This window comes from Hyaena hyaena, unplaced genomic scaffold, assembly GCF_003009895.1.
Source record: "Hyaena hyaena isolate Hyena2069 unplaced genomic scaffold, ASM300989v1 scaffold_296, whole genome shotgun sequence".
NCBI lineage: Eukaryota > Metazoa > Chordata > Mammalia > Carnivora > Hyaenidae > Hyaena > Hyaena hyaena.
The window spans coordinates 1,120,487-1,143,843 of NW_024080931.1; the positions used below are offsets into that span (position 1 = coordinate 1,120,487).

The 23,357-nt window shown below is 59.0% G+C and overlaps 1 protein-coding gene across 1 annotated transcript in view; it reads right to left on the reverse strand.

Annotated features, from left to right (window-relative positions):
• Positions 1-23,015, reverse strand: part of ANKRD24 (ankyrin repeat domain 24) — a 24,195-nt gene extending 1,180 nt beyond the window's left edge. Inside the window, exons 1-18 of the mRNA XM_039247582.1 lie at positions 22,506-23,015; positions 14,723-14,809; positions 14,488-14,618; positions 14,323-14,411; positions 13,364-13,428; positions 12,770-12,827; positions 11,372-11,442; positions 11,070-11,176; positions 10,713-10,897; positions 10,221-10,261; positions 9,552-9,632; positions 9,326-9,433; positions 8,333-8,377; positions 8,139-8,237; positions 7,188-7,260; positions 6,878-6,996; positions 5,120-6,688; positions 1,799-1,966 (exon numbers count right to left, since the gene is read on the reverse strand). Coding sequence (XP_039103513.1) covers positions 1,799-1,966; positions 5,120-6,688; positions 6,878-6,996; positions 7,188-7,260; positions 8,139-8,237; positions 8,333-8,377; positions 9,326-9,433; positions 9,552-9,632; positions 10,221-10,261; positions 10,713-10,897; positions 11,070-11,176; positions 11,372-11,442; positions 12,770-12,827; positions 13,364-13,428; positions 14,323-14,411; positions 14,488-14,618; positions 14,723-14,809; positions 22,506-22,541 — 3,132 coding nt within the window. The 5' untranslated portion in view covers positions 22,542-23,015. The remainder of the gene's footprint in view (positions 1-1,798; positions 1,967-5,119; positions 6,689-6,877; positions 6,997-7,187; positions 7,261-8,138; positions 8,238-8,332; positions 8,378-9,325; positions 9,434-9,551; positions 9,633-10,220; positions 10,262-10,712; positions 10,898-11,069; positions 11,177-11,371; positions 11,443-12,769; positions 12,828-13,363; positions 13,429-14,322; positions 14,412-14,487; positions 14,619-14,722; positions 14,810-22,505) is intronic.
• Positions 23,016-23,357: the final 342 nt, after the last annotated feature.

Consider the following 23,357-nt stretch of genomic DNA (forward strand, 5'->3'; position numbering starts at 1 on the left):
AGAGAGACAGCGTGAGCAGGGGAGGGTCAGAGAGAGAGGGAGTCACAGACTGAAACAGGCTCCAGGCTCTGAGCTGGCAGTCAGCACAGAGCCCGACGCGGGGCTCGAACCCACGAACCGCGAGATCATGACCTAAGCGAAAGTCGGACACTTAACCAACTAAGCCACCCAGGCGCCCCAGAAAAATGCTATTTCATAGCATGTGAAAATCCAACCCAATCCACATTCCGTGGTCGTGTTTGGTGTATGGCCACCCCCACTCATGGACAGGTCAGAGCCGAAAACATGGACTCTGGCTTTTTGCAGAAGTTTGCTGATCTTGCCCCAGCCCCTCCCGAAGGCCAGAGGCCAAAAGCAGCCTGGCCTGGGGTTGAGCTGGGATGGGGGCGGGGGAGGGCTGGCTGGGCAGCCCTGGGTTTGGGTCCCCTCCCTACCCTCTTACAGGAAATTTCAGGAAGGTGACTTAACCCCTCTAAGCCTCAGTTTCCTGCTCTATAAAGTAAGGAGAATCACGGTTCTCACCTTGGGGGGGGGGGGTCACTGTGCTTCTGAACCGAGGTTAAATCTAAACTCTGGCAAACAACAGGTACTCAATAAATGCTGAACTTTATTATTCTACTATAGATCAGAGGTTCTCAACCAGGGGCCGTTGTGCCCCCAGGGGACTCCAGGAGATGTCTGGGGACATCTGTGGCTGTCACACTGTGGGTGCTTCCGGCATGGAGGGGGTGGGGACCAGGATGCTGCTTGGCCCCCACAGCACCCAGGACAGCTCCACGGTGACCCAATCTGAGTGTCACTAGTGCTGAGAGGGACAGACCCTGCAACAAATCCACCATAATCTCTACCGCAATTTTATTTTCATTTTATAGAGGCAGTAATGGGCTCAGAGAGGTGGAGTGACTTGTTCAAGGTCACACAGTGAGCTAGGGCTGGGTGACTTGATGCTAACGCACCTGGGGCAGTGGGAATCACATCTGCTGTCCAGTGAGTGACATGATGTGTGTGACTTTGAGTCACTCACTTTGCCTCTCAGAGCCTCGGCTTGCTCATTTAGAAAACAGGAATGAAGATGCCTTCTGGCTTTCGGGATTAGAAGGGAATTAAGAGTGATCAGTGTGTGGGGGCGCCTGGGGGGCTCAGTCGGTTAAGCGTCTGACTTCGGCTCAGGTCATGATCTCACAGTTCGTGGGTTCGAGCCCCGCATCGGGCTCTGTGCTGACAGCTAGCTCAGAGCCTGGAGCCTGTTTCAGATTCTGTGTCTCCCTCTCTCTCTGACCATCTCCCATTCGTGCTGTCTCTCTCTCAGAAATAAATTAAAAAAAAAAAAAAAAAGAGTGATCAGTGTGTGAAAACCACTCAACCCAATAGCCACAGGCTGCTGCTAACCAGCCTCATTCTGGAAGACCAGAATTGGGGAACCTGGGTTCAAATGGTGGCTGAACCACTGCATGGTTCTGTAACCTTGGGCAAGTGGCATCACCTCTCTGTGCCTCATTTCCTCAAACGGGAACAATAAAAGCACCAATCTTATGGGAACTTGATATGACAATTAAATCCATGTCAGCTGCATGGCACAGGGCCTAGCATGCAGTAAGTGCTCAGTAAATGTTACCATAGTTATAATTCATAGCCCGTGTGTCCGAGTTGTGCCCTCCCTTCTCTGTGCCTCAATGTCCCATTTGGAAAATGGGCTGATCTCCCAAGACTCTTTCATCCGGGACATTCTTGGATTTCCCCCAACCTCTGTGGGCTGGGAACCCCCCCCCCCAGCTGAGCACAGGACAAAGGGACGCACCTTCTTGTCCTTCTCCTTGGCCATATCCAGGGCCTCCTGAGCACGGCTCTGGGCCTGGCGTGCCCGCTCGGCCTCGTTGCGTAGCCCCCGCAGCTGCTGCTCTGCCGTGGCCAGCTGGGCCTCGGCCGCGTGCCGTTCACTCTTCATGAACAACGCCTCCCTCTGGACCTGCAGCCCAAGCCCATGTGTGGCCTGAGGACATGTGGATCCCAGATGCCTGGAACCCAGAGTCTTCTGACCCTTCTATTCTGGCCTGAGGACATTCAAGCCCATTTTGATCTTAAGGACTTTGACTCAGGAGAGTTTGGGTTCTTCCTGGGCACCAAGAACTTTCTGACACTGCCAGAGACTTCTGACCTGCTAGCTGTGTGGCCTTAGACAACTGACTTAAACTCTCTGTGTCTCAGTTTCTTCATACATAAAATATGGGTAATGACAGCCCCCACTTCAGAGAGTGATGACAGGGAGAAAATGAACAGATACAGGCCATCTGCTTAGAACAGGAAGTGCTATATTTGAGTCATTTTGCTGTCGACATTACTAATGCCCTTTTCGTGTTCCGTGTTGTAAAGCTTCATAGATTTCTCACAAAAGGAAAGAAATCAGAAGACTTTGGATGAAAAGCACAGTAATGTCCAAGCGATGACTGCATTTTCACAAAAATATCAAGATCAGAGCAATGTTAGCCTCACAAAAACGGATCTCGGGGTGAGGGCTGGGGGAACATCGCCCTTTATAGAAATAATAGCTCCAGGGGACCAAGGATAATAGGTAGAGGTTCTACTTAGCACAAAGTGGCTACACTTTACACTTAAAAAAGAAAAACCGACCACACTGATTGATGAAGCAAATCAGACTTATAAATTCTACCCCAAAAAGCAATGGTGGTGGGTGAGGCAGGTGAAATTAGGGAGTAGGGAGGCGGATGGACATAGTGAAGTTGGACTGTGGACTCTAGTAAGTAGATCACGAGTTTAACTGGTTTTAAAAGAGCGTTTTTGGGGCACCTGGGGGGCTCAGTCGGTTAAGCATCCAACTTCAGCTCAGGTCATGATCTCACGGTTCATGGGTTCAAGCCCCGCGTCGGGCTCTGTGCTGACAGCTCCGAGCCTGGAGCCTGCTCGGAATTCTGTGTCTCCCTCTCTCTCTGCCCCTCCCCTGCTTATGCTCTGTATCACTCTCTCTCTCAAAAAATAAACAAACATTTAAAAAATTTTAAAAAGCATTTTCTTGGAAAAATAATAATTCTGGCTACCATTTATTGATCTCTTATACAATCATATGTAGATTAAACTATTTAATTTTCATGTGAGGATTCAGAAGTGTTATGATCTGTGTTGTAGAGATGAGTGAGCAGAGCCATGGAGAGGAAAATGCTTTCCTGAAAGCAACTAGTGAATGTGGCTTCTAATACACATATTTTGTTATGATACCTACCAGTTTTTGGTTTTGCTTTTTAAAAGAAAAGATGGACTCAAACGTCCACCACCAGGGACCAAAAAATATTCCCTGGCCTTAAGAAAAGCAACAACTCAGGATCAAAATCTACTGGGGTCAAAATATCAGATTAAAAATCCCTGGGCAGGGGCGCCTGGGGGGCTCTGTTGGTTAAGCTTCTGATTCTTGATCTTGGCTCAGGTCATGATCTTGTGGTTTGTGAGTTCGAGCCCCACCTTGGGCTTTGCAGGGACACCACAGAGTCTGCTTGGGTTTCCTGCTCTCCCTCTCTCTGCCCCTCCCCCACTCACTCTCTTTGCCTCTCTCAAAATAAATAAATGAATTTAAAAAAAACTTCTGGGGGTGCCTGGGTGGCTTAGTCGGTTAAGCGTCCAACTTTGGCTTAGGTCATGATCTCGCGGTTCGTGGGTTCGAGCCCCGCGTCGGGCTCTGTGTTGACTGCCAGCTCGGAGCCTGGAGCCTGTTTCGGAGTCTGTGTCTCCCTCTCTCTCTGACCCTCCCCTGCTCACGCTGTCTCTCTCTCTCTCTCTCCTAGAAATAAATAAAACATTTTAAAAAAATTAAAAAAAAAAAACTTCTGGGCATAACATCCTCCTACTTTGGGGCTTAAGCATTGAAAATGATCATAAAATGATAACCTCTAAACGGCCAGCTGGAAGAACCACAGGACATTTTGGGCCAGCAGAGCAGATGGAGATCAGGGCAAAAAGCCCAATTCACTGGTTACAGAACAATGAGAGGGCGCTGCTCCCTGCCTCACACCATACACACAGTTCAAAGGTGAAGCGTATGCATGACTGTGGAGTTAAGGCAACCATGTTTCTGAGAGAAACTGTGACCTTGGGGAGCACAGAGGTTTTGTAAACAAACCATAGAAAGCCCGAACCATTAGAAAAATGATGGGGTCAGGGCACCTGGTGGCTCAGTCGGTTAAGCACCTGACTTCGGCTCAGGTCATGATCTCATAGTTCATGGGCTGGAGTCCTATGTGGAGCTCTCTGCTGTCAGTGCAAGCCTGCTTCAGGTCCTCTGCCCCTCCTCCCTTCCCTGCTTGTGCACGCACACGTTCTCTCTCTCAAATGTAAACACTAAAAAAAATTTTAATATTTTATTTATTTCTGAGAGAGAGACGCGTGAGCAGGGGAGGGTCAGAGAGAGGGAGACACAGACTGAAACAGGCTCCAGGCTCTGAGCTGTCAGCACAGAGCCCGACGCAGGGCTTGAACCCACAAACCGTGAGATCATGACCTGAGCCGAAGTCGGATGCTTAACCGACTGAGCCACCCAGGCGTCCCACAAATGTAAACATTTTTTTTTAATTTTAAAAAGAAAAAAAAAATTAAAGTAGAGAATGATGAGGTCAAAATGACCCAAAGATTTTTTAAAACGAAACACAAACTGAGCCGTCCACCTGGCTGAAGGGTCAGACATCCACCTGCAAACGCTGACGGGGTCAAGGGTGTGTAGGATCGAGACCGATGGGGCGGCCACACCGTGTGGCTGCAGGTTGGACCGCCAGGCCGGGCAGGCTGGTTGGGTGCCCGCGGGGGGGGGGGGGGGGGGGGGGGGCTGTGCAGCCAGCAGAACATGCCTCTGCCGCTCGTCCTGGAGGTGCCGGCGCGCACTCACCTGGAAGACCTCGGCGCTGGTTTTCTCGTGCCGACGTCCCAGCTCCTCCAGCTGCCCCTCCAGCCGCGCCACGTCGGCCTGCAACGCGCCCACTACGCNGTGTGGCTGCAGGTTGGACCGCCAGGCCGGGCAGGGGGGGGGGGGGGGGGGGGGGGGGGGGGGGGGGGGGGGGGGGGGGGGGGGGGGCTGGCCGTGGCCGTAGCCGTGGCCGTGGCCGCGGCCGCGCGCACTCACCTGGAAGACCTCGGCGCTGGTTTTCTCGTGCCGACGTCCCAGCTCCTCCAGCTGCCCCTCCAGCCGCGCCACGTCGGCCTGCAACGCGCCCACTACGCGCTCGTGCTCCAGGCGGGCCACGCTCCCCATGCGCTCCCGCTCCAGCTCGGCCCGCAGCCGGGCGGCCTCCTTGCCCGCGGCCACCACCTCCTGCTCCAGGCCGGCCGCCCGGCCCCGCAGCTCCAGGGCCTCCTCCTGCAGCCGGTGGTGCTCGGAGGCGGGCACGGCCGCCTGCCGCAGGGCCTCCGAGGCCTCCCGCAGCTCCGCCAGGCCCCGCCGGGCCTCCTCGCAGGCGGCCGCCAGCTCCGCGGCCCGGGCCTCGGCCGCGTCCCGCGCGCTGCCCAGCTCGGCCGCCAGCGCCCGCTGCTGCTCCCCGGCGGTCGCGGCGGCCGCCAGCTGCCCGCGCAGCGCCTCCAGCTCCCGGCTCTGCTCCAGCCGCACCTCCTCGCGCCGGGCCAGCTCTGCCCGCAGGCCGCGGGCTTCCTCCTCGGCCAGCAGGCGGCCGGCGCGGGCCTCGTCCAGCCAGGCCGAGGCCGCCTCCAGCTCCCGCAGCCGGGAGTCCCGGCCTCGGAGGTCCTCGCGGGCCTGCTCCAGGGCGGCCCGCAGCTGCCCCGCGTCGCCGCCGCCGCCGCCGCCGCCCGAGCCTCCGCACCCCTCGGCCTCGCGCACCCGCGCTCGGAGCCGGCCGGCCTCGGCCTCGGCCGCCTGGCGCTTGCCGTGGGCCGCCTCCAGCTCGGCGGCCGCCTCTCGCTCCCTTTGCCGCAGGGCCTCCTCCAAGCCACGGATCCTGGTCTCCAGCTCCGCCTGCAGCTGTTCCGAGGCCTCCGCAGCGCCAGGGTGCAGGACTGCGCCCGGGGGCCCCCTCGGGGCTGGGGCCCCCACTCCTGCGGCCTCCGGGGGCGTGGTCTCTGTGCCCCTAAGCTCAGCCTCCACACCACTCACTCCGTCGGCCTTCCTTTCTGGTTCTTCGGCTTTTGGCTTTGTGGCCTCTGTTTCTGGGTTTCCTCCCTCCTCCGGAGCCTCTGTTTCTGTGGCCTCGCCCCCCGTGGTTTTTGTTCTTGTGGCCTCGGCCCCTGTGGATTTTGTTTCTGTGGCCTCGGTGTCTGTGGGTGTTGTTCCTGTGGCCTCAGTGTCTGTGGGTGTTGTTTCTGTGGCCTCGGCCCCCGTGGATTTTGTTTCTGTGGCCTCGGCCCCCGTGGATGCTGCCTCCACAGTTTCATCTCCAGCAGCCTCCTCGTCTGTGTTCTCAGCTCCATTAACTTTGGTTCCTGGAGCCGTGGTGCCATTAAGCCCCATTTCTGTTGGCCCATCCCTGGTGGTCTTGACTCCCGTGCCCTTGCCCTCCCCAGAGGCCACCTCCTCTTCTCCAGGGGCCCCCCGTGCTTCCTGTCGCTCCAGTGCCCGCAGGGCTTCGGCGTGCTGCCTGCGAAGCTTGTCAAACTCAGCCCGGAGAGAGTCATAGAGGGCCAGGGGGATGACCTCGGCTGAGCCGTTTACCTCCATCTCATCCTTCTCAAAGCTCTCCAGGATCTGGGAGGTAGTAGCAGGGAGCTGGTGGGAGCTTGGGGCCATGGAGGCACGGAGTGGCCTCGCCACCTTCCCTGCTCACAGACTCAGCCACACACCGACACTGACCTCTCCCTCCCCTCCCCTGGGGAACAATCCCTCAGATCCTCAGATCTGTCCCTACCCCACCCTCCTGTGCCTCAGTTTCCCCACCTGGACCTTCTCCATGAGCTCCTGGTTCTGTCTGGTGAGCGCAGCCACTTGCTCCTGGAGGGAGGCCAGGAGCTCCCGGGCTGAGGAGCGTGGCCGTGTGGAGAGCAGAGCCTCGGCCCCTGGTGGGCACACAGAGTCAGCCCCGAGGGTCCCAGGCCACAGGGACGGGAACTGGGGTTCTGGAGTGGTGGGGGAGGGCTGACCTCCCTCCCAGCTTCAAACTCTCTCCATGCCTGTGGGTCAAGGCCCCCATTTCCCGGGGAACCCAGGGACAAGGTGGGCAGAGAGGGTGGACGGGGTGGGGGCTCACCTGGAAAGTCAGACAGTTCCCCCTCCTCATCCTGCAGAGTGGACACGTCATAGCTCGTGTTCTCCCGCTCATTCTGGGGGCGGGGGAACGGGGTCCAGCTCGGGTCCTGCCCCCTTCCCATCCCCAAGACTCCCCCCGCCCAATTCAGAGTGGACAGGGGCGTTCAGGTGTCTCCTCTGCTCCTCACAGGCATCAGACGGGCTGTATTTGGCCCACAGTGTTTACTCAGTGCCGACTGTGTGCGGTGGGGCTCTGCTGGGCCCCAGGAGCAGCAGTGAGCAGCCCCACCACTGCGACCATATTCCAGTGACTGGGGTTGTTATGTGCGGCCTGGGCGTGTGGGGCGTGTCTGTGATGCCACGCTGGGGTCACGTGTCTGCTCATGAGTCCCGGATCAGGCCACTCAGGGTCTGTGGGTCTGTGGTGAGCACGTGTGTGTGGCGTGCTCCCGTGTGAGCTCCTGGGACCATGTGTGATTTTGTGCTTGTTTTAGTCTGTTGTGTGTGTGTGTGTGTGACTGTTTCAACCTGTGTGTGCCTGTGTGTGTGAGCATGCTTACCTACATAGGTATGTTTGTGTACGAACTAGTTTGGGAACTACATGCACGTGTACACGTATTTGTGGCTGTGTCATCTGCATGTGATTGAATGAAAGCGTCTGCTGTGCATGCGCGAGTATATACATGCAGGGCCACGTGTGGGTGAGCGTGGTTGTTCATCTCTGTGTATACAGGCTACACGTGTTGAGAAGTGCCCATTTTGTGTACGTACGTGTGTCTGTGGGTGTGGGCATGTCGCCTGTGATGGCGCGTTTGTACCTTTGACTCTTGCATATGTGTTTGCGGCATGAGAGACCTGTGTGTATTGCTGTGGTTGCCATGTAGCTGCAGACGGGGAGAGGCCCCGCCCACCCCCAGCCGGCTAGAGCCCCGCCCGCTAGAGCCCCGCCCACCTCCAGCAGGGACAACCGGCTCTGCAAACTCTCCACCTCGCGTCCCAGGCTCTCCTTCTCTTCCTGCTTCTCCGCCAGCAGCTGCTGCAGCTCTTGTACCTGGAAGGAGGGCAGTGGGGGGCTGGGCCAGCCTCCCGGAGGAGTTGGGGGGCGGGCGGCTGACAGGGCTGGCTCTCCCCACAGCTCCCACCTACCTGTCTCTCCAGGCTGTGCAGGGAGCTGGCCTCTGCCTCTGGCAGCTGACGGGAAGAGGAGGGGACGGGGCTTGAATCTGGGTGGGGGGACCGCCCCTCTCCACCTTCTGCTTAGTAGCCCTTCATCGGACCACAGACACCCGCACGTCACCTCCCGCGCACCCAGCCCTGCTCTGCCCCCTGACTCGTTACAAAGTATTTATTCAGTGTCAGACCCTGTTGGGGCCGCTCCTTCATTCACCGCTTCACTCAAATATTCGCTCATCCAACAAACATTTATCAGTTGTCTTCTGTGAGCCCATCACGGTCATCCACGCCTATGCTCACCGGCATGTAGTCAAATGGGTGAACGTGAATAAAATCCACAGCATGTCCAATAGCAGTAAGCGCTTTGAGTAAAAATAAAGGGAACTCGGGGCGCCTGGGGGGTTGAGTCGTTTGAGCGTCCAACTCTTGGTTTTGGCTCAGGTCATGATCTCATGGTTTGTGGGATCGAGCCCTGTGTCGGGCTCTGCGGTGACAGTGAGGAGCCTGCTTGTGATTCTCTCCCTCTTTCTCTCCTCCTCCCTCACACATGCCCGCACTCATGCTCTTTTTCAAAATAAATAAATAAACATTTAAAAAAAGAGAGAAAGAAAAAAATGAAGGGAACTGGGAAGTGAGTCGGGGGTGTCACAATTTTATATAAGGTGGACAGGGAAGGTTTCTTTGGCAAGCGATTTCTGGACAAAGACCTAAAGGAAAAGAGGAAGGGAGCCAGAGGAGTTTCTGGAGGAAGAGTGTTCCAAGCAGAGGGCATAGTGCGTGCAAAGGTCCGGGGGCAAGACCAGGCCTGGCGTGTTGAAGGAGCAACAAGGAGGCCCGTGTGGCTGGAGCAGAGTGAGTGAGGGGGGAGAGAGGAAGGAGGCAGCCAGGAGAGATAGGGGGAGTCTTCCCCACAAAACTGCACTGCGCCCCAGGCTTCCCCCAGGCCTGTGCCTCTGGGGCCCCCACCTCCTGTTTCCTCCGTTCCTGGTGCTGCTCCAGGCCCCGGATCTTCTGCAGCAGCCGCCCCCTCTCCTGTCGCAGCCGCACGATCTCCTCATAGGCTTCGCGGTCATCCTGTTCCCCCAACGCGGGGACCCTTCACAGGAGGCCGAGGGGCTGTCCCCTCCCCTCCCTGAGCCAGACCGTGTCCCCGCCTGCCTGCCCCCTGTTCCTCCCCCACGGCCTCTCTCACCGGCACGGGGATGCTGGCGGGGGGCTGAGGCGCCTTCCGCTTCTTGGGAGCCCCTCGCTTTTCATGGCTGGACACAGAGTTCTGGGGGAAGGGGTGGAGGAAGCAGTGGGGGACCTGCCGGCCTCCCACCCAAATGCACCGGGCCGCCGTCAGCCTCAGCGCCTGCCCTCGCTTCCCGTGTGAGCCTGAGCTAGTCCCTGGGCCTCACTTATCCCGGCTTCAAAGGGGCATCTTTCCTGAAAGTTCCAGACCTTATGCTTTGCTCTCACCTTCTCTTTGTGCCTTGGTACCTGGTACTGGACCGAACTGTCTACAGGTTCCCCTTCCCTGTGGAGCCGAGATGCCGTAGGGCTGGGAGACAGAAAGAGCCCCGACCTGCCTCCTTCCCTGACGTCACCAGCCCTCAGCAGACTCGGTTCCCTCTACCACCCCAGCCCCCTGATTTGGGCCCCTCCCCCCAGTGTCCTCACCCAGTTCGGAGAGCTCGTAGATGCTGCTGTCACTTGGTGACAGCAGACCCTGAAAGTAGCCTTCGTCCCACACAGGTCTTCCTAGTCCCAGCCCTGGGACAGAACTCCATCTCTTCTTTCTCTCCCCATAAAGCGTGGGACACACGGGAAGGTGGCGTGCGCAGGGGAGGGGGCTCATTGGCTGCTTAGGGACCCGTACCTGAGATGATGCCTCGCCTGAGTCATCCTCTAGGAGGGCAGGGGAGAGAGGGAAGCAGGGTCAGGCACTCTGTCTTAGGGGCTCCATTCCCAGCCCAAGGAAGGGCGCTAGGGAGCCCGAGGGACTTAGGGCGGGGCGGGCTCCCACTCCCCAAGAATCAGGACTTTGAAAGTACGACTCGACTCCCTTTGCGGAGGCTGATAGGAGGGACCTTGAAACTCTCAACAGGGGAGGACAGGGGGACCTCCAGGTTGGGGCGCGTACAGGGTGCCCATTCTCAGGAAAGGCACATATCAGAGAGCGAGGATGACCCAGGCAAGCAGAATGGACCCCCAGGCTGTTCTAAAAGCTCCGGGGATCCTTGAAACTGTTCTGAGTAGCATCTGGGGAGATGTGCTTCTATGATGCAGTAAACAGGGGTACCTTGAAAGTTTCTCCGGCCGAGAAAGGGAAGAGGAGGAAGAGGTGATGGGGACGTGTTTGAAATCGCTTTGGCTGGCGAGGGGCGCTGAGCTGCCTCCTGCAGAAGGTGCAAGATGAGTTTGTCTCCGGCCAGGGCGCCGTAGTGAGCAGCATCCTGGCCCAGGGCGTCGGTGATGCCCGGCTGGGCCCCTCCCTGCAGAAGCACCTCCACCGTTTCGGGGCTGGCGCCCTCGCAGGCCAGCATCAGGGCTGTCCTACCAGGAGAGGGCGCTGCTGAGGGAGTGAGGACATTCCCAACCCCCCAGGCCCTCCTCCAGACCCAGGCTGCGTTGGGGGGGTGGGGGGGGAAGACGCAACAAGATCCCCCCCAGGCTTGCCCAAGGTCACACAGCATACAAAGGGCTAATTAGGATGGAAGATACTCACCTGCCCTGCAGGTCCTGGTCATTTGCGGCAGCCCCCTGCTGCAGAAGGAGGCGGCACAGATCTGTGTGACACATCTGAGCGGCTATGATAAGGGGCGTCGTACCTGACTGGTGGGAATTCCGGGGAAGGAGGAAACAAAATATGAGAGAGGCTGACCTTGGGAGGCAGGCAAACCTCTGTGACTGCCCCCGAACTTCACTCCAGACCTTTTTACACTTTTTAAAGGGTGCCCGGGACGCTGCCACTTGGTGACAGTGTGGCTCAAGGACAGTATCGTTCCCCAAAAGGTCCCAGACGCTCACCCGATCTCGGGGATTCAGATGTGCCTTGAAGGAGCAAAGCACTTCTGAGCAGGAAAGGCACCCACCGGCCGCTGGAAAAAGAGGGGGGGGGTAGGGCAAGGTTCAGATGTTTTCCGGCCTTCTGCCTCGTGTGATTCTTACCCCTCATTTCATGAGAAGTTCCTACCTTCCCTGGGAGGCAATAGCAAAGGTATGACTCCCTATTTTACAGAAGAGGAAACTGAGGGCCACCCGGGTCCGTGGTCAGCCAGCAGGGTAAGAGCCAGCGCCAGGATGAGGCCTGCTAACTCCCTGTCCCGAGTCCTTTCCACGGTCCACCACGGCTCTCTTTTAAGGTGGACGTTTTGGCTAATTTTTCTGCATCTCCTCTCTCTGCTTTAGGCAGCGTTTTATGCCTCCCATGGACCAAACGTCAGAGACGGTTAATGTTTCCTGGAGGGATCAGACGTCAGCCGGGACTGGGCGCCCTTCTCGGGGGGTTGATCTGAGTTCTGAGTCTTGAAGGTGAAAAGGAGGAGGGTAGCGGTTTCTGAGGAGGCAAGAGCCGTGAAGCGAGGAAGCCTGGTAAGGTCAAGGAAGGGGGAGGCTGGGGGAGGCTGTGTGTATGTCCAGAGCCTCAAAGAAGGAAGGGAGGGTTTCATGCCGTCACTGGAAACGTCAACAAGCTCTATCTGATTACCTGCCGTGTGCTCGAGGGGGTGCGGCATTTGGTTTCCTGCTGCAATCGCAGTGCTTACAACAGAGTCCCATACAGGGCAGGGACTTAATAAAGATTTACTGAATGAAGCGCCCCGGTGAGCTTCCAGAGTCTGGCCACTAGGTGGCAGCACACTCCAACTGCCGGGAAGTTCTACTCGGCGGTTAAAACCCCCCAAGCAAATCCAAATTTATTCTGTGTTCCCAAAACGTCACACATTTCTTGAGTCATTAGTGAAAGTCATTCCCTGATCTCATGGGCATGGTGGACGGATGCTGGGTTGGATTCTGGTTCAGGCGGGCGGGTCTCTTGACCTCCCTCAGGAAGGAGTTTGGATCCAGTGATTATGAAGGATGGATCTCTGGCCTTCCTGAGGCCGCACTCTGGTCACTGCCCTTCCCACCGCCGTCGTTCTCACCCAGGCCTGGTACTAGGGGGTCACACAGCCTGAGTCCTCCCCACTTTCTCGTGGGTGAACCTCGATCGGCTTGCCTGTCCAATGGGGTGCCCGTCCGGGGCTCCAAGTGTTGGTGAGGATTAATGCTGAGCCCCAGGGACGTGCACACAGCAGGTACTCGGCGAGGAAAAAGGAGGAAGGAGGCAGAAGCTCATGGTCAGTCCCCCAGGACCCGGGGTAGCATAATCCCAAGCCCAGCACCCTCTGGGTCATGGTGGGCAGGGCGAGGCTGGGCAGCACCCACCTGCATGATGCAAGGCTGTCCACCCACTGCTGTCCACGATATCCACCACGCAGGACGCCTGGGGAGGGAGGCGTGTGGGTCGTCGAGGCTCTCCAGGAACTGGGACCTGCCCCTTGAGCTCTGCTGGATTTCAGGGCCCCTGCCTAACCCTCTCTTCCCTCCCCCATGCCTGCTCCGCGGAGCCCGTCTCCTCATGGAACTCCCAAGGGGCTCTCTCGGCTTTCATGAAAACTGGTGACAAGAAGGGCATCACTGGGAGCTCAGGAGCAGCTGGGGGCTTGGGGGCTGGACGAGAGCTCCGAGAGTGGCTGCAGCTCAGGAACTACCTAGGGTTTGGGGAGAGGCTGGGGCTCAGGAGATCCCTGGTCTTGGGAGTATCTTGGGTGTGTGAAGTATCTGGACACTCAGGGAGTCGCTGGTTGTCCAGGGAGTAGCTGGGGCTCAGGAGTAAAGGAGGCTAAGACCTACCCAGGATTCAGGGGGTGTCTGATAGGGGCGGGGGTTGCCGTTCAGGGAACTGCGAGAACTCAGGGGTAGTCAGGGGAAGGGAGTATCTCAGGTCAGGGGAGTATCTGACACAAGGAAGTGAATGACCTGCAGCAGCTGCGTCAAGCACTGTGGGTGCCCATACTTGGCCGCCAGGTGGAGGGCATTGTAACCTGAAAGGCAAGGAGGGTTTGCTGGGGTTCCACATCTTCAAGGAGCTTCTGGCTGCTCCCCAAATCTGTGTCAGCTATTTGCGATGAGTTTCTCCCCAACCCCCAGGTGCTTCTCCCTGTAGCCGGAGACTCTCCAGGCCCCAGGTAGTCTGTATCCCAGACATTCTCATCTCAAGTACGCTCCACACCCTCCCCTTCTCAGGCCCCACGACCCAGCCACTCCCCACGCCCCCAGCCACTCTCCAGGCCCCCAGCCACTCTCCAAGCTCAACGTCACTGCCGCTCCAGTAATGCCCCTCAGAATCCGTTGGTCCTGTATGCCCTTGCGAATCCATAAGCCCTTGCCATTCCACAGGCTACCAATTCCCCTGTCGTCGATACGAACCCCCAGCTGCGCCACACACCCTGGCTCCTATGCCTCCTACGATGCCCCAGAGTTTCAGCCAGGGCTGTGCCCCACCCCTCGTTCGTTTACCTCCTGAGCCCCAACTGTTCCCTTTGGCCACGCATTCTATCTCAGACATCCCTTCAGAGCCCTACCCCTAAACCCCAACTACCTCCCCCCCAATTCCACTTGTTATTCTCCCGCCCCCAGGTACTTCGCACGCTCAGGTAATCCTCTGTTCCAGCTACTCCCTCTGACTTAACCACTACCTGAGTCCTGGCCACTGCCCGCCCACAGGCTGTCCACTCACCTTGCTTGGTGCCACAGCACAGCCTTTGTTCTTGCGCACTGCGGCCTGACATGTCCCTGTGCCTCCCTGGGGGGCACCGAAAGCAACCCCTGCTTCTTCAGCAGGTCGCTGAAGCCATGGAGCGGGGCCTGACGGGACGTGCAGGCTGAGCCCCTGGTCTCACTTCCTCCCCCCTCCCCTAGGGCCCAGCAGGCAGTACCTGCCCCATCGGTGCTCATGACATTGGCGCCCTGTGCCAGCATCACCTCCAGGCAGCTGGCTGCACCCCTCATGGCAGCCAGGTGGAATCTGGAGGTCAGAGGCCAGGGGTCAGCTGCAGGAAGGCCACCCCTCGTCCCTCAGCCTCCCAGGGCGGGGCACTCACGCGGACTTGCCCTCGGGGTCCAGCTTGGTGGGCACCAGCCCCTTGCGGGTGATGAGAGTGGCCACGCGTGCTGCGTCGTTGTTCTCCACGGCCTGGAGCAGTCGCTCGTCACTTTTGCCCCACTCCTGGCTCTGCAGGGCGCACCCAGAGGAGAGTGGGGCCAGGTGATCACTGCCCCCTCCCTCCTCCCCCTGGCTGGGGCTCCAGGCTTCACTGCCCGCCCTTGGGCACTTGCCTGGCGCCTGCCTCTGGCTGCCGGCTTCGGGATGGGGCAGGGGCCGCGAGGCGGGCAGGAGCCGAGGTCAGTGGGGCTGAGCCACAGCTGCAGGGGGAGGTAGTCCTGGGCAGGGGTCTGAGACGGCCTTGCCCAGCCTACATCCCCAGCGTCTGCTCCCAGGTCCATACAACACCCACTACATGACTGTCCCATTAAATTCTCCCCGGATCAGCCCCCAGCATCTTCCCAGAAATTGTCCCCAGCCAGCCCTTCAGTGAAAGCCACCTTTCCAAACATCACCCCCATCTCCAATACCTTCCCGTGGGAACCCCTAAGTGGGTTCCTTTAAATGTCTCCAGGACCATCGTCATCTATCCTTCTTAAACTGTCCCTGAAATGCCACACTTGTCCCCCAAATGTCCCAAGATCTGTTCTCCAAGAAACCTCAGCGTGAAATGCATTCCAAAATGTCTTCCCCAAATTCCTGAAATTTCTCCAAATTCGTCCCCCCAAATGACCCCAACAAGTCCTAAAAATGTCCTTCCAAAAAAAAAAAATAAATCCCTGAATGTTCTCCGAGGTTACTCTCCAAATGTCAATATATTTCCCGAAAACCGTTCCTTAACATTATCCTCTCAAACGAACCCACCCAAAACTGGTCCCCGAAACCGTCCCGCCAAACGCCCTCTAAATTTTCCAGGGTCCCCTTCTGTTCTCAGAGCTGCCTCCGCAAACATGCCCAAGTCTCCTCAGATGTCCAGCCCGCAGCCTCTGCCCCCTGCCCTCACTGCCGGTCCGTCCCCGGGTCCGGGGGCGGGGGTCCAGGCCTGGCCCAGCCAGGGGCGGGGAGGGGCGGGGCAGGGAGGGGAGAGCAAGGCCCCGAGCCCCGCCCGCTCCCGCGCCCCCTCCCCTGGCCCTACCGCGCAGGAGGCGGTGGCGCACACGCACAGCTGCTTCATGGCGGCCAGGGCGCCAGGTGCCCGGCTCGGTGCTCCGGGAGGCCCCCGGGCCGGGGGGGGTGGGGAGGGGGGCCCGGAGGGAGGGGCAGGGGCGCCCGCGGGAGGGGCCGGAGGTGGCCGGAGGGAGGGGCGGGAGGGAGCTGGGGGAAGGGCCAGGAGGGACCCGGAGGGAAGGGCTGGAGGGGGTCGGAGGGAGGGGCTGGAGGGAAGCACTGGGAGAGGCTGGGGGCGGGGCTAGAGGGGGCCTGAGGGCGGGGCAGGGGCGCCGGGGTCCCGGGTCCCGAGGGAGCCGGAGATGGGGCTGAAGGGGTCGAAGGCAGGGGGCCTGGAGGGACCCGGAGGGAAGGGCTGGAGGGGGGCGGGGCGGGGCGGGGCTGGAGGGACTCGGAAGGAGGGGTTGGGGGGCCGGGGGCGGGGCTGGGGAAGGGGCGGGAGGACCCGGAGGGATGGCCTGGAGGGACCCGGAGGGGGTCGGGGGCGGGGCTGGAGGGACCCGGAGGGAGGGGCTGGTGGGGGTCGGGGGCGGGGCGGGAGGGGCGGGGCAGAGGGCTTCGGTGGGCGGGGATGGGCGGGTCGAAGGGGAGAGGCCGGAGGGGCCTGGGGGCGGGGCTTGTAGGGGCGAGGGCCCGGAGGCCCCGCCCCCAGGGCCGGGGTCGTGCCGGCGAGGGGAGGGGCTCTGGGGGCGGAGTGCGGCCCGGGCGCTACCTGACTTTCCTGCGGGGAGGCGGGTGCGGCGAACGGGGCCCGCCCGCCCCTCCCCCGCGGGCTGCGCACTGGGTCTCCGGGGATCCGCCTGCGTCGTCTGCGCCTCGGCTGGGCTGGTGCGGGTCGCAGGTGCCTGCGGGCCTCCGCCCTCTCGGCGGACACAGCCTCCCCCTGCCGCCGCGCCATCATTCCTTCCCTCTCGCACCAGTGGGACCCGGCGGTCTGACGAACTCGAGTTTGAATCCAGGGCCCTGCACCCCGACCCCCCACATTTACCGCCTACACGACCCAGCCAGGGTACTTGCTTACCTGCTTTGGACTTCACCTTCCTCATCTGGAAAATGGGGTTCAAAACAAACAGTAGCTACCGCGCGCAGAGTGTTTTCCAGAGGACTAACGGCATAACTACGTGAAGCCCTCCCCGGTGCCCGGTACATAGTAAGTGCTCAATAAACACGGACTCATTCACCAAAGATGTGCTTCAGCCCATGTGCACAGCTCATGCTGGATCCTGGGGACACCGGCCGTAGATGCACACGGCTCCTCCAAGGGGCTGGTGGGGTCTGTTCGCGGGTGTTTTTCTCAGACTGGGAGCCCCCTGACCGCAGGGCCAGGCTGAGGCCTTCCTGGCACAGACCTGGCGCCCCAGGGTGGGGTGCGAGAGTCGATAAATGTTTGTTGAGTGAATGAACGACTCACAAGGCCAGGCGCTCTGAGCCACGTGCATTTCATTTACTGACTCCATTTGTCCTCCCGGGGGATGCCCCGCGGTGACGAGACAATGTCCCCGCTATCACCGGGGTCCCCGGGGAGACATGTACACCCATGGATTGCTGACCCAGGGTGATCGGGCTGTGACGGGGGCAGCCCAGGCCAGCTGGGAGCTCAGAGAGGACTCCTGACACTGGGTAGTCTGGGAGGGCTTCCCAGAAGAGAGGGCATCTGCGTTGAAACTTGGAGGATGGGCAGGAGTTGGGGGGGAGGGGTTGCAGGGACAAGATCGTGTTCAGGAGAAACTGAAATTATCGCTCGCCCCAACCAGCCCCGTTACCTGTGCCCTGATCCAGGACCAGGTGGATGGGGGTCGTAACTTAAGGGTAGGGCAGAGGAAGAGGTGTGTCCCCAGAAGGAGCGGGGAACCAGGAATGTGGGACATGAGGGGGGCCCAATAAACGTTCCAAAAGGCAGGATGTTGTGGCTGCAGATTCCCAAAGGGGCCAGCAGAGGTGGGGGTGGAGGAGGACACAGGGATGAGGGGAGAGAGCAGGGAGGAGTACAGACATGGCCTTCCGGAACTTGAGTTTAGCGGCAGTGGCTGCAGACAGGAGGAGGGGGCCTGACTCCAGCTGGGTCTGTTCTGCACGCTGTGTGGCTTTGGGCTAGTCACGCCCCTTCTCTGGGGCTCAATTCCCCAACCGCTCAACGGGGCAGATAACTCAACAGACAGCGTAAAGCCGGGCTCCTCCACTGAGGCACTGCGGACATTTGGGGCCAGATTGGGACCAGATCGTTCCCTGCTGGGGGGCTGCATGGGTACTGGGGGGGTGCTGAGCAGCATCCCTGGCCCCCACCCACTTGATGCCAGGAGTACCCCCAGTGTGACAACCACAGATGTCCCCAGACATGGCTCGGGCTCCTGGGAGGCAAGATCTGCCTGTGATTCTTCTTGGACACCTTTGAGCAGGAGGAAGGAGAGGTGAGGCAGGGAAATGGAGAGTTCGGTACTAAGCAGTTGGGGAGGGGTGGGTGTTGAGGGCTCCCGCCCCTCACACCCAGAGGCAGAGTGCCCCTCTCGGGCGCGCCCACAGAGGAGACCGAAATGCATCTCCCGGCTCAGGCCTCGGATCTCCAAGTGCCTTGCTCTGGATTCTGTGCAAGCTCACGCAGACACCCCTCGAAAGCCCCCGAAGCGCATGTGGGCACCACCATCCCCCCAGGGGGCCGGGCCAAGTCTTGACATCACCACCCTCCTCTCTCTCACGCCGCGCCCGGCCCACCAGCCAACCCTGCAAACTCCATCCACGTACCCCGGCTTGCCTGTGGTCCAGCCCCATCACCGCGGGCTCCATCTCCGGGTGCCTCCTCCCTGGTCTCCTGGCTTCTGCCCTTGGCTCCCACCTTCCTTCTGCCCAGCAGCCTCCACAGCCTCACTCAGCGTAAAATCCGGACTGCTCCGGGGCCCACAGGTTCTACAGAAACTGGTCCCCGGGACCACATCCCACTCCGCCCCCTCCCTGGCTTCACGTAGCTTAAGAGCTAAGAATGGTTTTTACACTTATATAAGTCGTTGGGGGGGGGGCGATCAAAAGGAGAGCAATATCTTTGATGGGAGGTATGACAATGACATGAAATCCACATTTCATGTCCGTAAATAACGTTTCAGCGGGACGGAGCCCTTGGCAGAATTGAGGTCTGAGGGCCCTTGGTGACAAAAATATTACCGCCTGGCCCTTCACGGGGACAGTCTGCCCACCCCTGCTCTACACGGTAGCCCCAACTTCCTGAGCTCATCTCCCCTACGGGTCCCCTGGTCGGACCCTTCACGGTGGCCTCCTTCCTAGCCCTGGCCTGGACTCCCACGGCGCCCTCTGCCTAGAGCATCCCCCTCCCCCAATGTCTACAAGGCTGTGCCCCTCCTATGGGCTACACTGGACGTCACCCGAAGAGGGTTTATTAGCAGGGTTTTTCTCCCCCGTTCTTACGAGCGGATGCCACACTGTGTATCCTCCCGATACGTTGCTTCCCCTCGATCTCTGCCCCCCCAAGGATGTCAGCTCTGCACGGGCAGGAATTTTGTCCCCCCCCCCCCCCCGCCAGGCACTCCTGAATCCGCAGCGGACACCGGGTGCAGACTTTGCGGGGCCCCGTGCAGGATGACAGTGCTGGGCGACCTGTTCAGAAATTATTAGGAATTTCCAGATGGTGAGAAGAGAGCATGAAACCAAACTGGGGCCCTTCCGAGTGAGGGTCTGCGAAGCTGCGGATCTCCCGCACCCACAACAGGGCCTGGCACGTAGCACGTGCCCACTCAGTGTCTGTTGAAGGAATTAAAGCAATAGTGACTCTGGAGAATGAAAATGAGGGACAGACTTTCCAAGAAGCACTGAGGAACTGGGACTCCGTGGGTCTCTAAAAACTCCCATCTTCTTGCTTGTGAGGTTTTTCTAAAACTTGAAATAATGGAGAGGCGGGGGTGGGAGGGGGGAGCCCAGGACTAGGCTCACGGCTCCAGTTAAATCCCATCTTACAGATAGAAAAACTGAGGCCCCGAAGGGTTCCAAGAAGGCTCAGAGCAGGTACCACGATGTGTTGGGGACTTGAAGAAAAGGCTGGTATTAAAGGAGCAGAAGGGGGGGGGGCCTGGGGGGCCTGTCAGCTGAGCATCAGCCTTCCACTCGGGTCATGATCTCGCGGTTCATGAGTTCGGGCCCCGCATCGGGCTCTGTGCTGACAGCAGTATAGTCCGCTTGGGCTCCTCTGTCCCCCACTCTCTGCCCCTCCCCTGCGCACCGTTGCACTGGGGCGGGGGGGGGGGGCGCTCTCTCTCTCTCAAAAATAAACATTAAAAAGAAAAAGAAGCAGAAAGGAGCGGGGAAGGACTGAGCAAGGGTGTGGTGGCTGGACTGTGTGCTGAGAATTGGGAAGGCCAAGTCCCGAGAGAGACACGGGGGGAGGGGGAGGGGTGTCTGTCTGTCTGCAGTCACGAAGTCACGGTGTTTTCTTTCTTCCCTTGGGGGAGGGGGAGCGGACAGAACAAAACCGGAACCTGACTCCTGCCCAGAAACTGGAGCCGCAGGGGGAGGGAGGGACAGTGAGATGCCGGATGGGGGTACGGAGCACAAGCCTCTCCCCCTTCTGCCCCCTGAGCCCCCAGGCCTCTCTCCCCAGCCTCCTCCCTGCCTCCCAGACACCCCAGACACCCCTGTGTGCCCTCCACCCCTCACCCCCATACCTGTGTGAGACGCCTAACACACCCACGTCCCAAATTAGGAGTCTGGGTTTTTTTTTTTAGCTGCACAGGTTTTGAAGGATTTGACTTCAATATTTGAAATTAAACAATTATACGGTTTGGTTCACCACCGGCTACAACATTTCAGGAGTTCTTGGGTGGGGAAGGGGGAACAGTCCAACTTAGGAACTGATTCCAAACAGGCTGAAGAATTTTAGGATCCTTCCAGAATGAATGAAACTGACTCGGTGTCACATTTGATGGGAGTTGACCACCATTTATTCCTGACTCTGTGTCTCTATCTCTGTCTCTGTGTCTCCCTCTCCCTACCTCTCTCTTTTCAGTCGACAGACTACCCCGACCTGGCGGAAGTGTGGTGTCTCACTTCCTAGCTGTGTGACCTTGGGCAACTTCCTTAACCTCTCTGGGCCTCCTCTCCTCACCTCACCTATAAAGTGGGATAATAAAAGCTCCTACCCCATAGGATTTAAATTAAAATACGTAAAAGGAAAAGGGACGTTAAGCTTAATCACTAACGGAAATAAATAAGGTGAGTTGGGAAAACGGAGGGGCCACAGGGGGCTGGTGACAGACACTCGCAGCCACCCAGCTGGCCGGGCAGCACCCGCTGGCCTGTGTCTCTGCTCCCCGCCCCAGCCACAGGCACCTGCTGTCATCCCCTGATGCCCTGAATCATCCAGGCCCGGCCCAGCCTCCCAATCTTTGCCCGCACTGGCCCCTGTCCCTTCCTGGTGTCCCTTCACTCATCTGAGTCTTCCCTGTCTTCCCAGGCTCTGCTCCAGCGCTGTCTGGTTGTGGGGGCCACGCCTGCCACATGGGGAGGGTCCGCCACATGGTGGGTGGAAAGACCAAGGGAGGCTCCAGGCGGGGGGCGGGGGGGCAGCGGGGTCTGAATCTCGCCATCGGCCCTCTGCTCCGTGGCTGGGCGAGGCGACTTAACCTCTCCAGAATTTGGTTTGTGTGAAGTCAAGCCTGACCCAGGCCAGGCACAAAAGGGTGCCTAGATTCTCTGATCTGTGCCCTGGACAAGCCCCCACACTGGCAGGGACTTGGAGGGGGTACGACGGAAGGAGGAACATCTCTCCAGGGGAGTTCACAGTCCAAGGAATGGCTGCAGGGGAAGCCAGCTCCCACCCACCTCAGGGCCTTTGCACTGGCTGTCTCCTCTGCCTGGGATGCATTTCTTGAAACACACACACACACACACAACCCCCTCCCTCTTTCCCTTCTAATCTTTGCTCTCAATCAGCTCCTTGGTGAGGCCTTTCTTGACAACTTGCTTAAAAACCGCAGCCATCTCCCCTGCCCTAGATGCTCCGATTCCCCTGCCTTCCGTCCTCGGTCTCCGTGGTCCCAAACATGCCTTTTCGTTGTTTACCTGGTTTAGCACTCATCACCCCCCACTCAGCTGTCCGCTCCGAGGGGGCAGGGATCTCCTCACTGGCTACCACAGCGCCTGATACAAGCATTCGCTGCATGAACCCTCAAAAGCAGGAGATAAGGGTCCCCCAGGAAAGTGAGTCCCCAGAAAAGCCAGCGGCCACTGGAGCTTCTTCGGGATGAACAAGTGTGACTGAAGCCGAACGGTGGGGTCTGCGGAGGGGCTGCGGGCAGCAGTGCGGGACAGGGCTTCCCGTGCAGAGGGTGGCGGGGGCGGGGGGGGGGGGGCTGGAAACTGAACAGCAGGGGGCAGTAGACAGGACTGGGAGGAGAGGGGACAGGAGCCACAGGGGTAGACTCGAACCTGTGGGGGCTGAGGAACCACAGGAGGGTTCTTTTTTTTTTTTTTAATGTTTTATTTATTTCTAGGAGAGAGAGAGAGAGACAGCGTGAGCAGGGGAGGGTCAGAGAGAGAGGGAGTGACAGACTCCGAAACAGGCTCCGGGCTCTGAGCTGGCGGTCAGCACAGAGCCCGACGCAGGGCTCGAACCCACGAACCGCGAGATCATGACCTAAGCGAAAGTCGGACGCTCAACAACTAAGCCACCCAGGCGCCCCAGGAGGGTTCTGAACAGGGAGGCTGCGCCTGGTCCCTACTGAAGCCGCCAGAAGGATGGGGGGAGGGGCGGAAGACAATGCTCCAAAGGCCCTGGGGCTCCTCAGCCAGGCCTGGGGCACAGGGGCCTGAAGATGGGGACACTGAGCATCTCCGCGGCCTCAGACTCACCTCTGTCTTTTTAAATCGTGCCCGCAGGGTCTTCATGGCCGGCGTCTGGCGTTTCTCCGCAACCCAGGCCACCTGGGGAAGCACCAGAGTGGGTGGGGATGAGGGACCTGGTGAGCAGGAGGTCCTGCCTCCCCCTCCTCAGAAGGACAGCTTCCTCTTCCCTGGGCCATCTCGACCCTACAGCAGGACACAGACACAGGAGGCCCCGGCGCCTAACTGCTGTGTGTCCTTGGCAGGCCTCTTGCCTTCTCTGAGTTCCGCTTTCCTCATCCTTAAAAAGACAGGGGATGATCCCCTCTTGACCACCTTGTGGTCAGTTTTCAGTGAAGTCCTTAGCATACAGTAGGTGCTCGATAAGTGCACCTGCCAAAGCAGATAAAGCTTTCTCTGGTCTCTGAGCTCTCATCTGTGCAGTTATTTCTGCACAGCGTGCCTGCTTTTCCCCATCTTCTCTGGCAAACTCCTATTTACCCTTCACAGCCCGTTTCCAAAATCCCGTGTTCTGATGAGCTTTGCCTGTTGCCCACAGGCTGAACTCCCTAAGCTGGGTTCCCCTCCCCCTAGCTGGGCTCCTGCCCCTGCCCCAGCCCTGGCTTGGGAGGCTGGCAAGTGTGTGGGCTGGTTCCGGCCAGGCCCAGAGCTGAGGCCTCTTAGCACAAAGGCTTGTTTCTTGGATGATCAGAAAGCATCTTTGCAGCCAAGTCTAGGGATTCCTTCCTTTTTTGAGTGGAATTTCTTTTTTTAAGTTTATTTATTTGGAGAGAGAGGAGAGAGAGAAAGAGAATCCTAAGCAGGCTCCGCGCTGCCAGCGTGCACCCCGACGCAGGGCCTGATCCCATGAACCGTGAGATC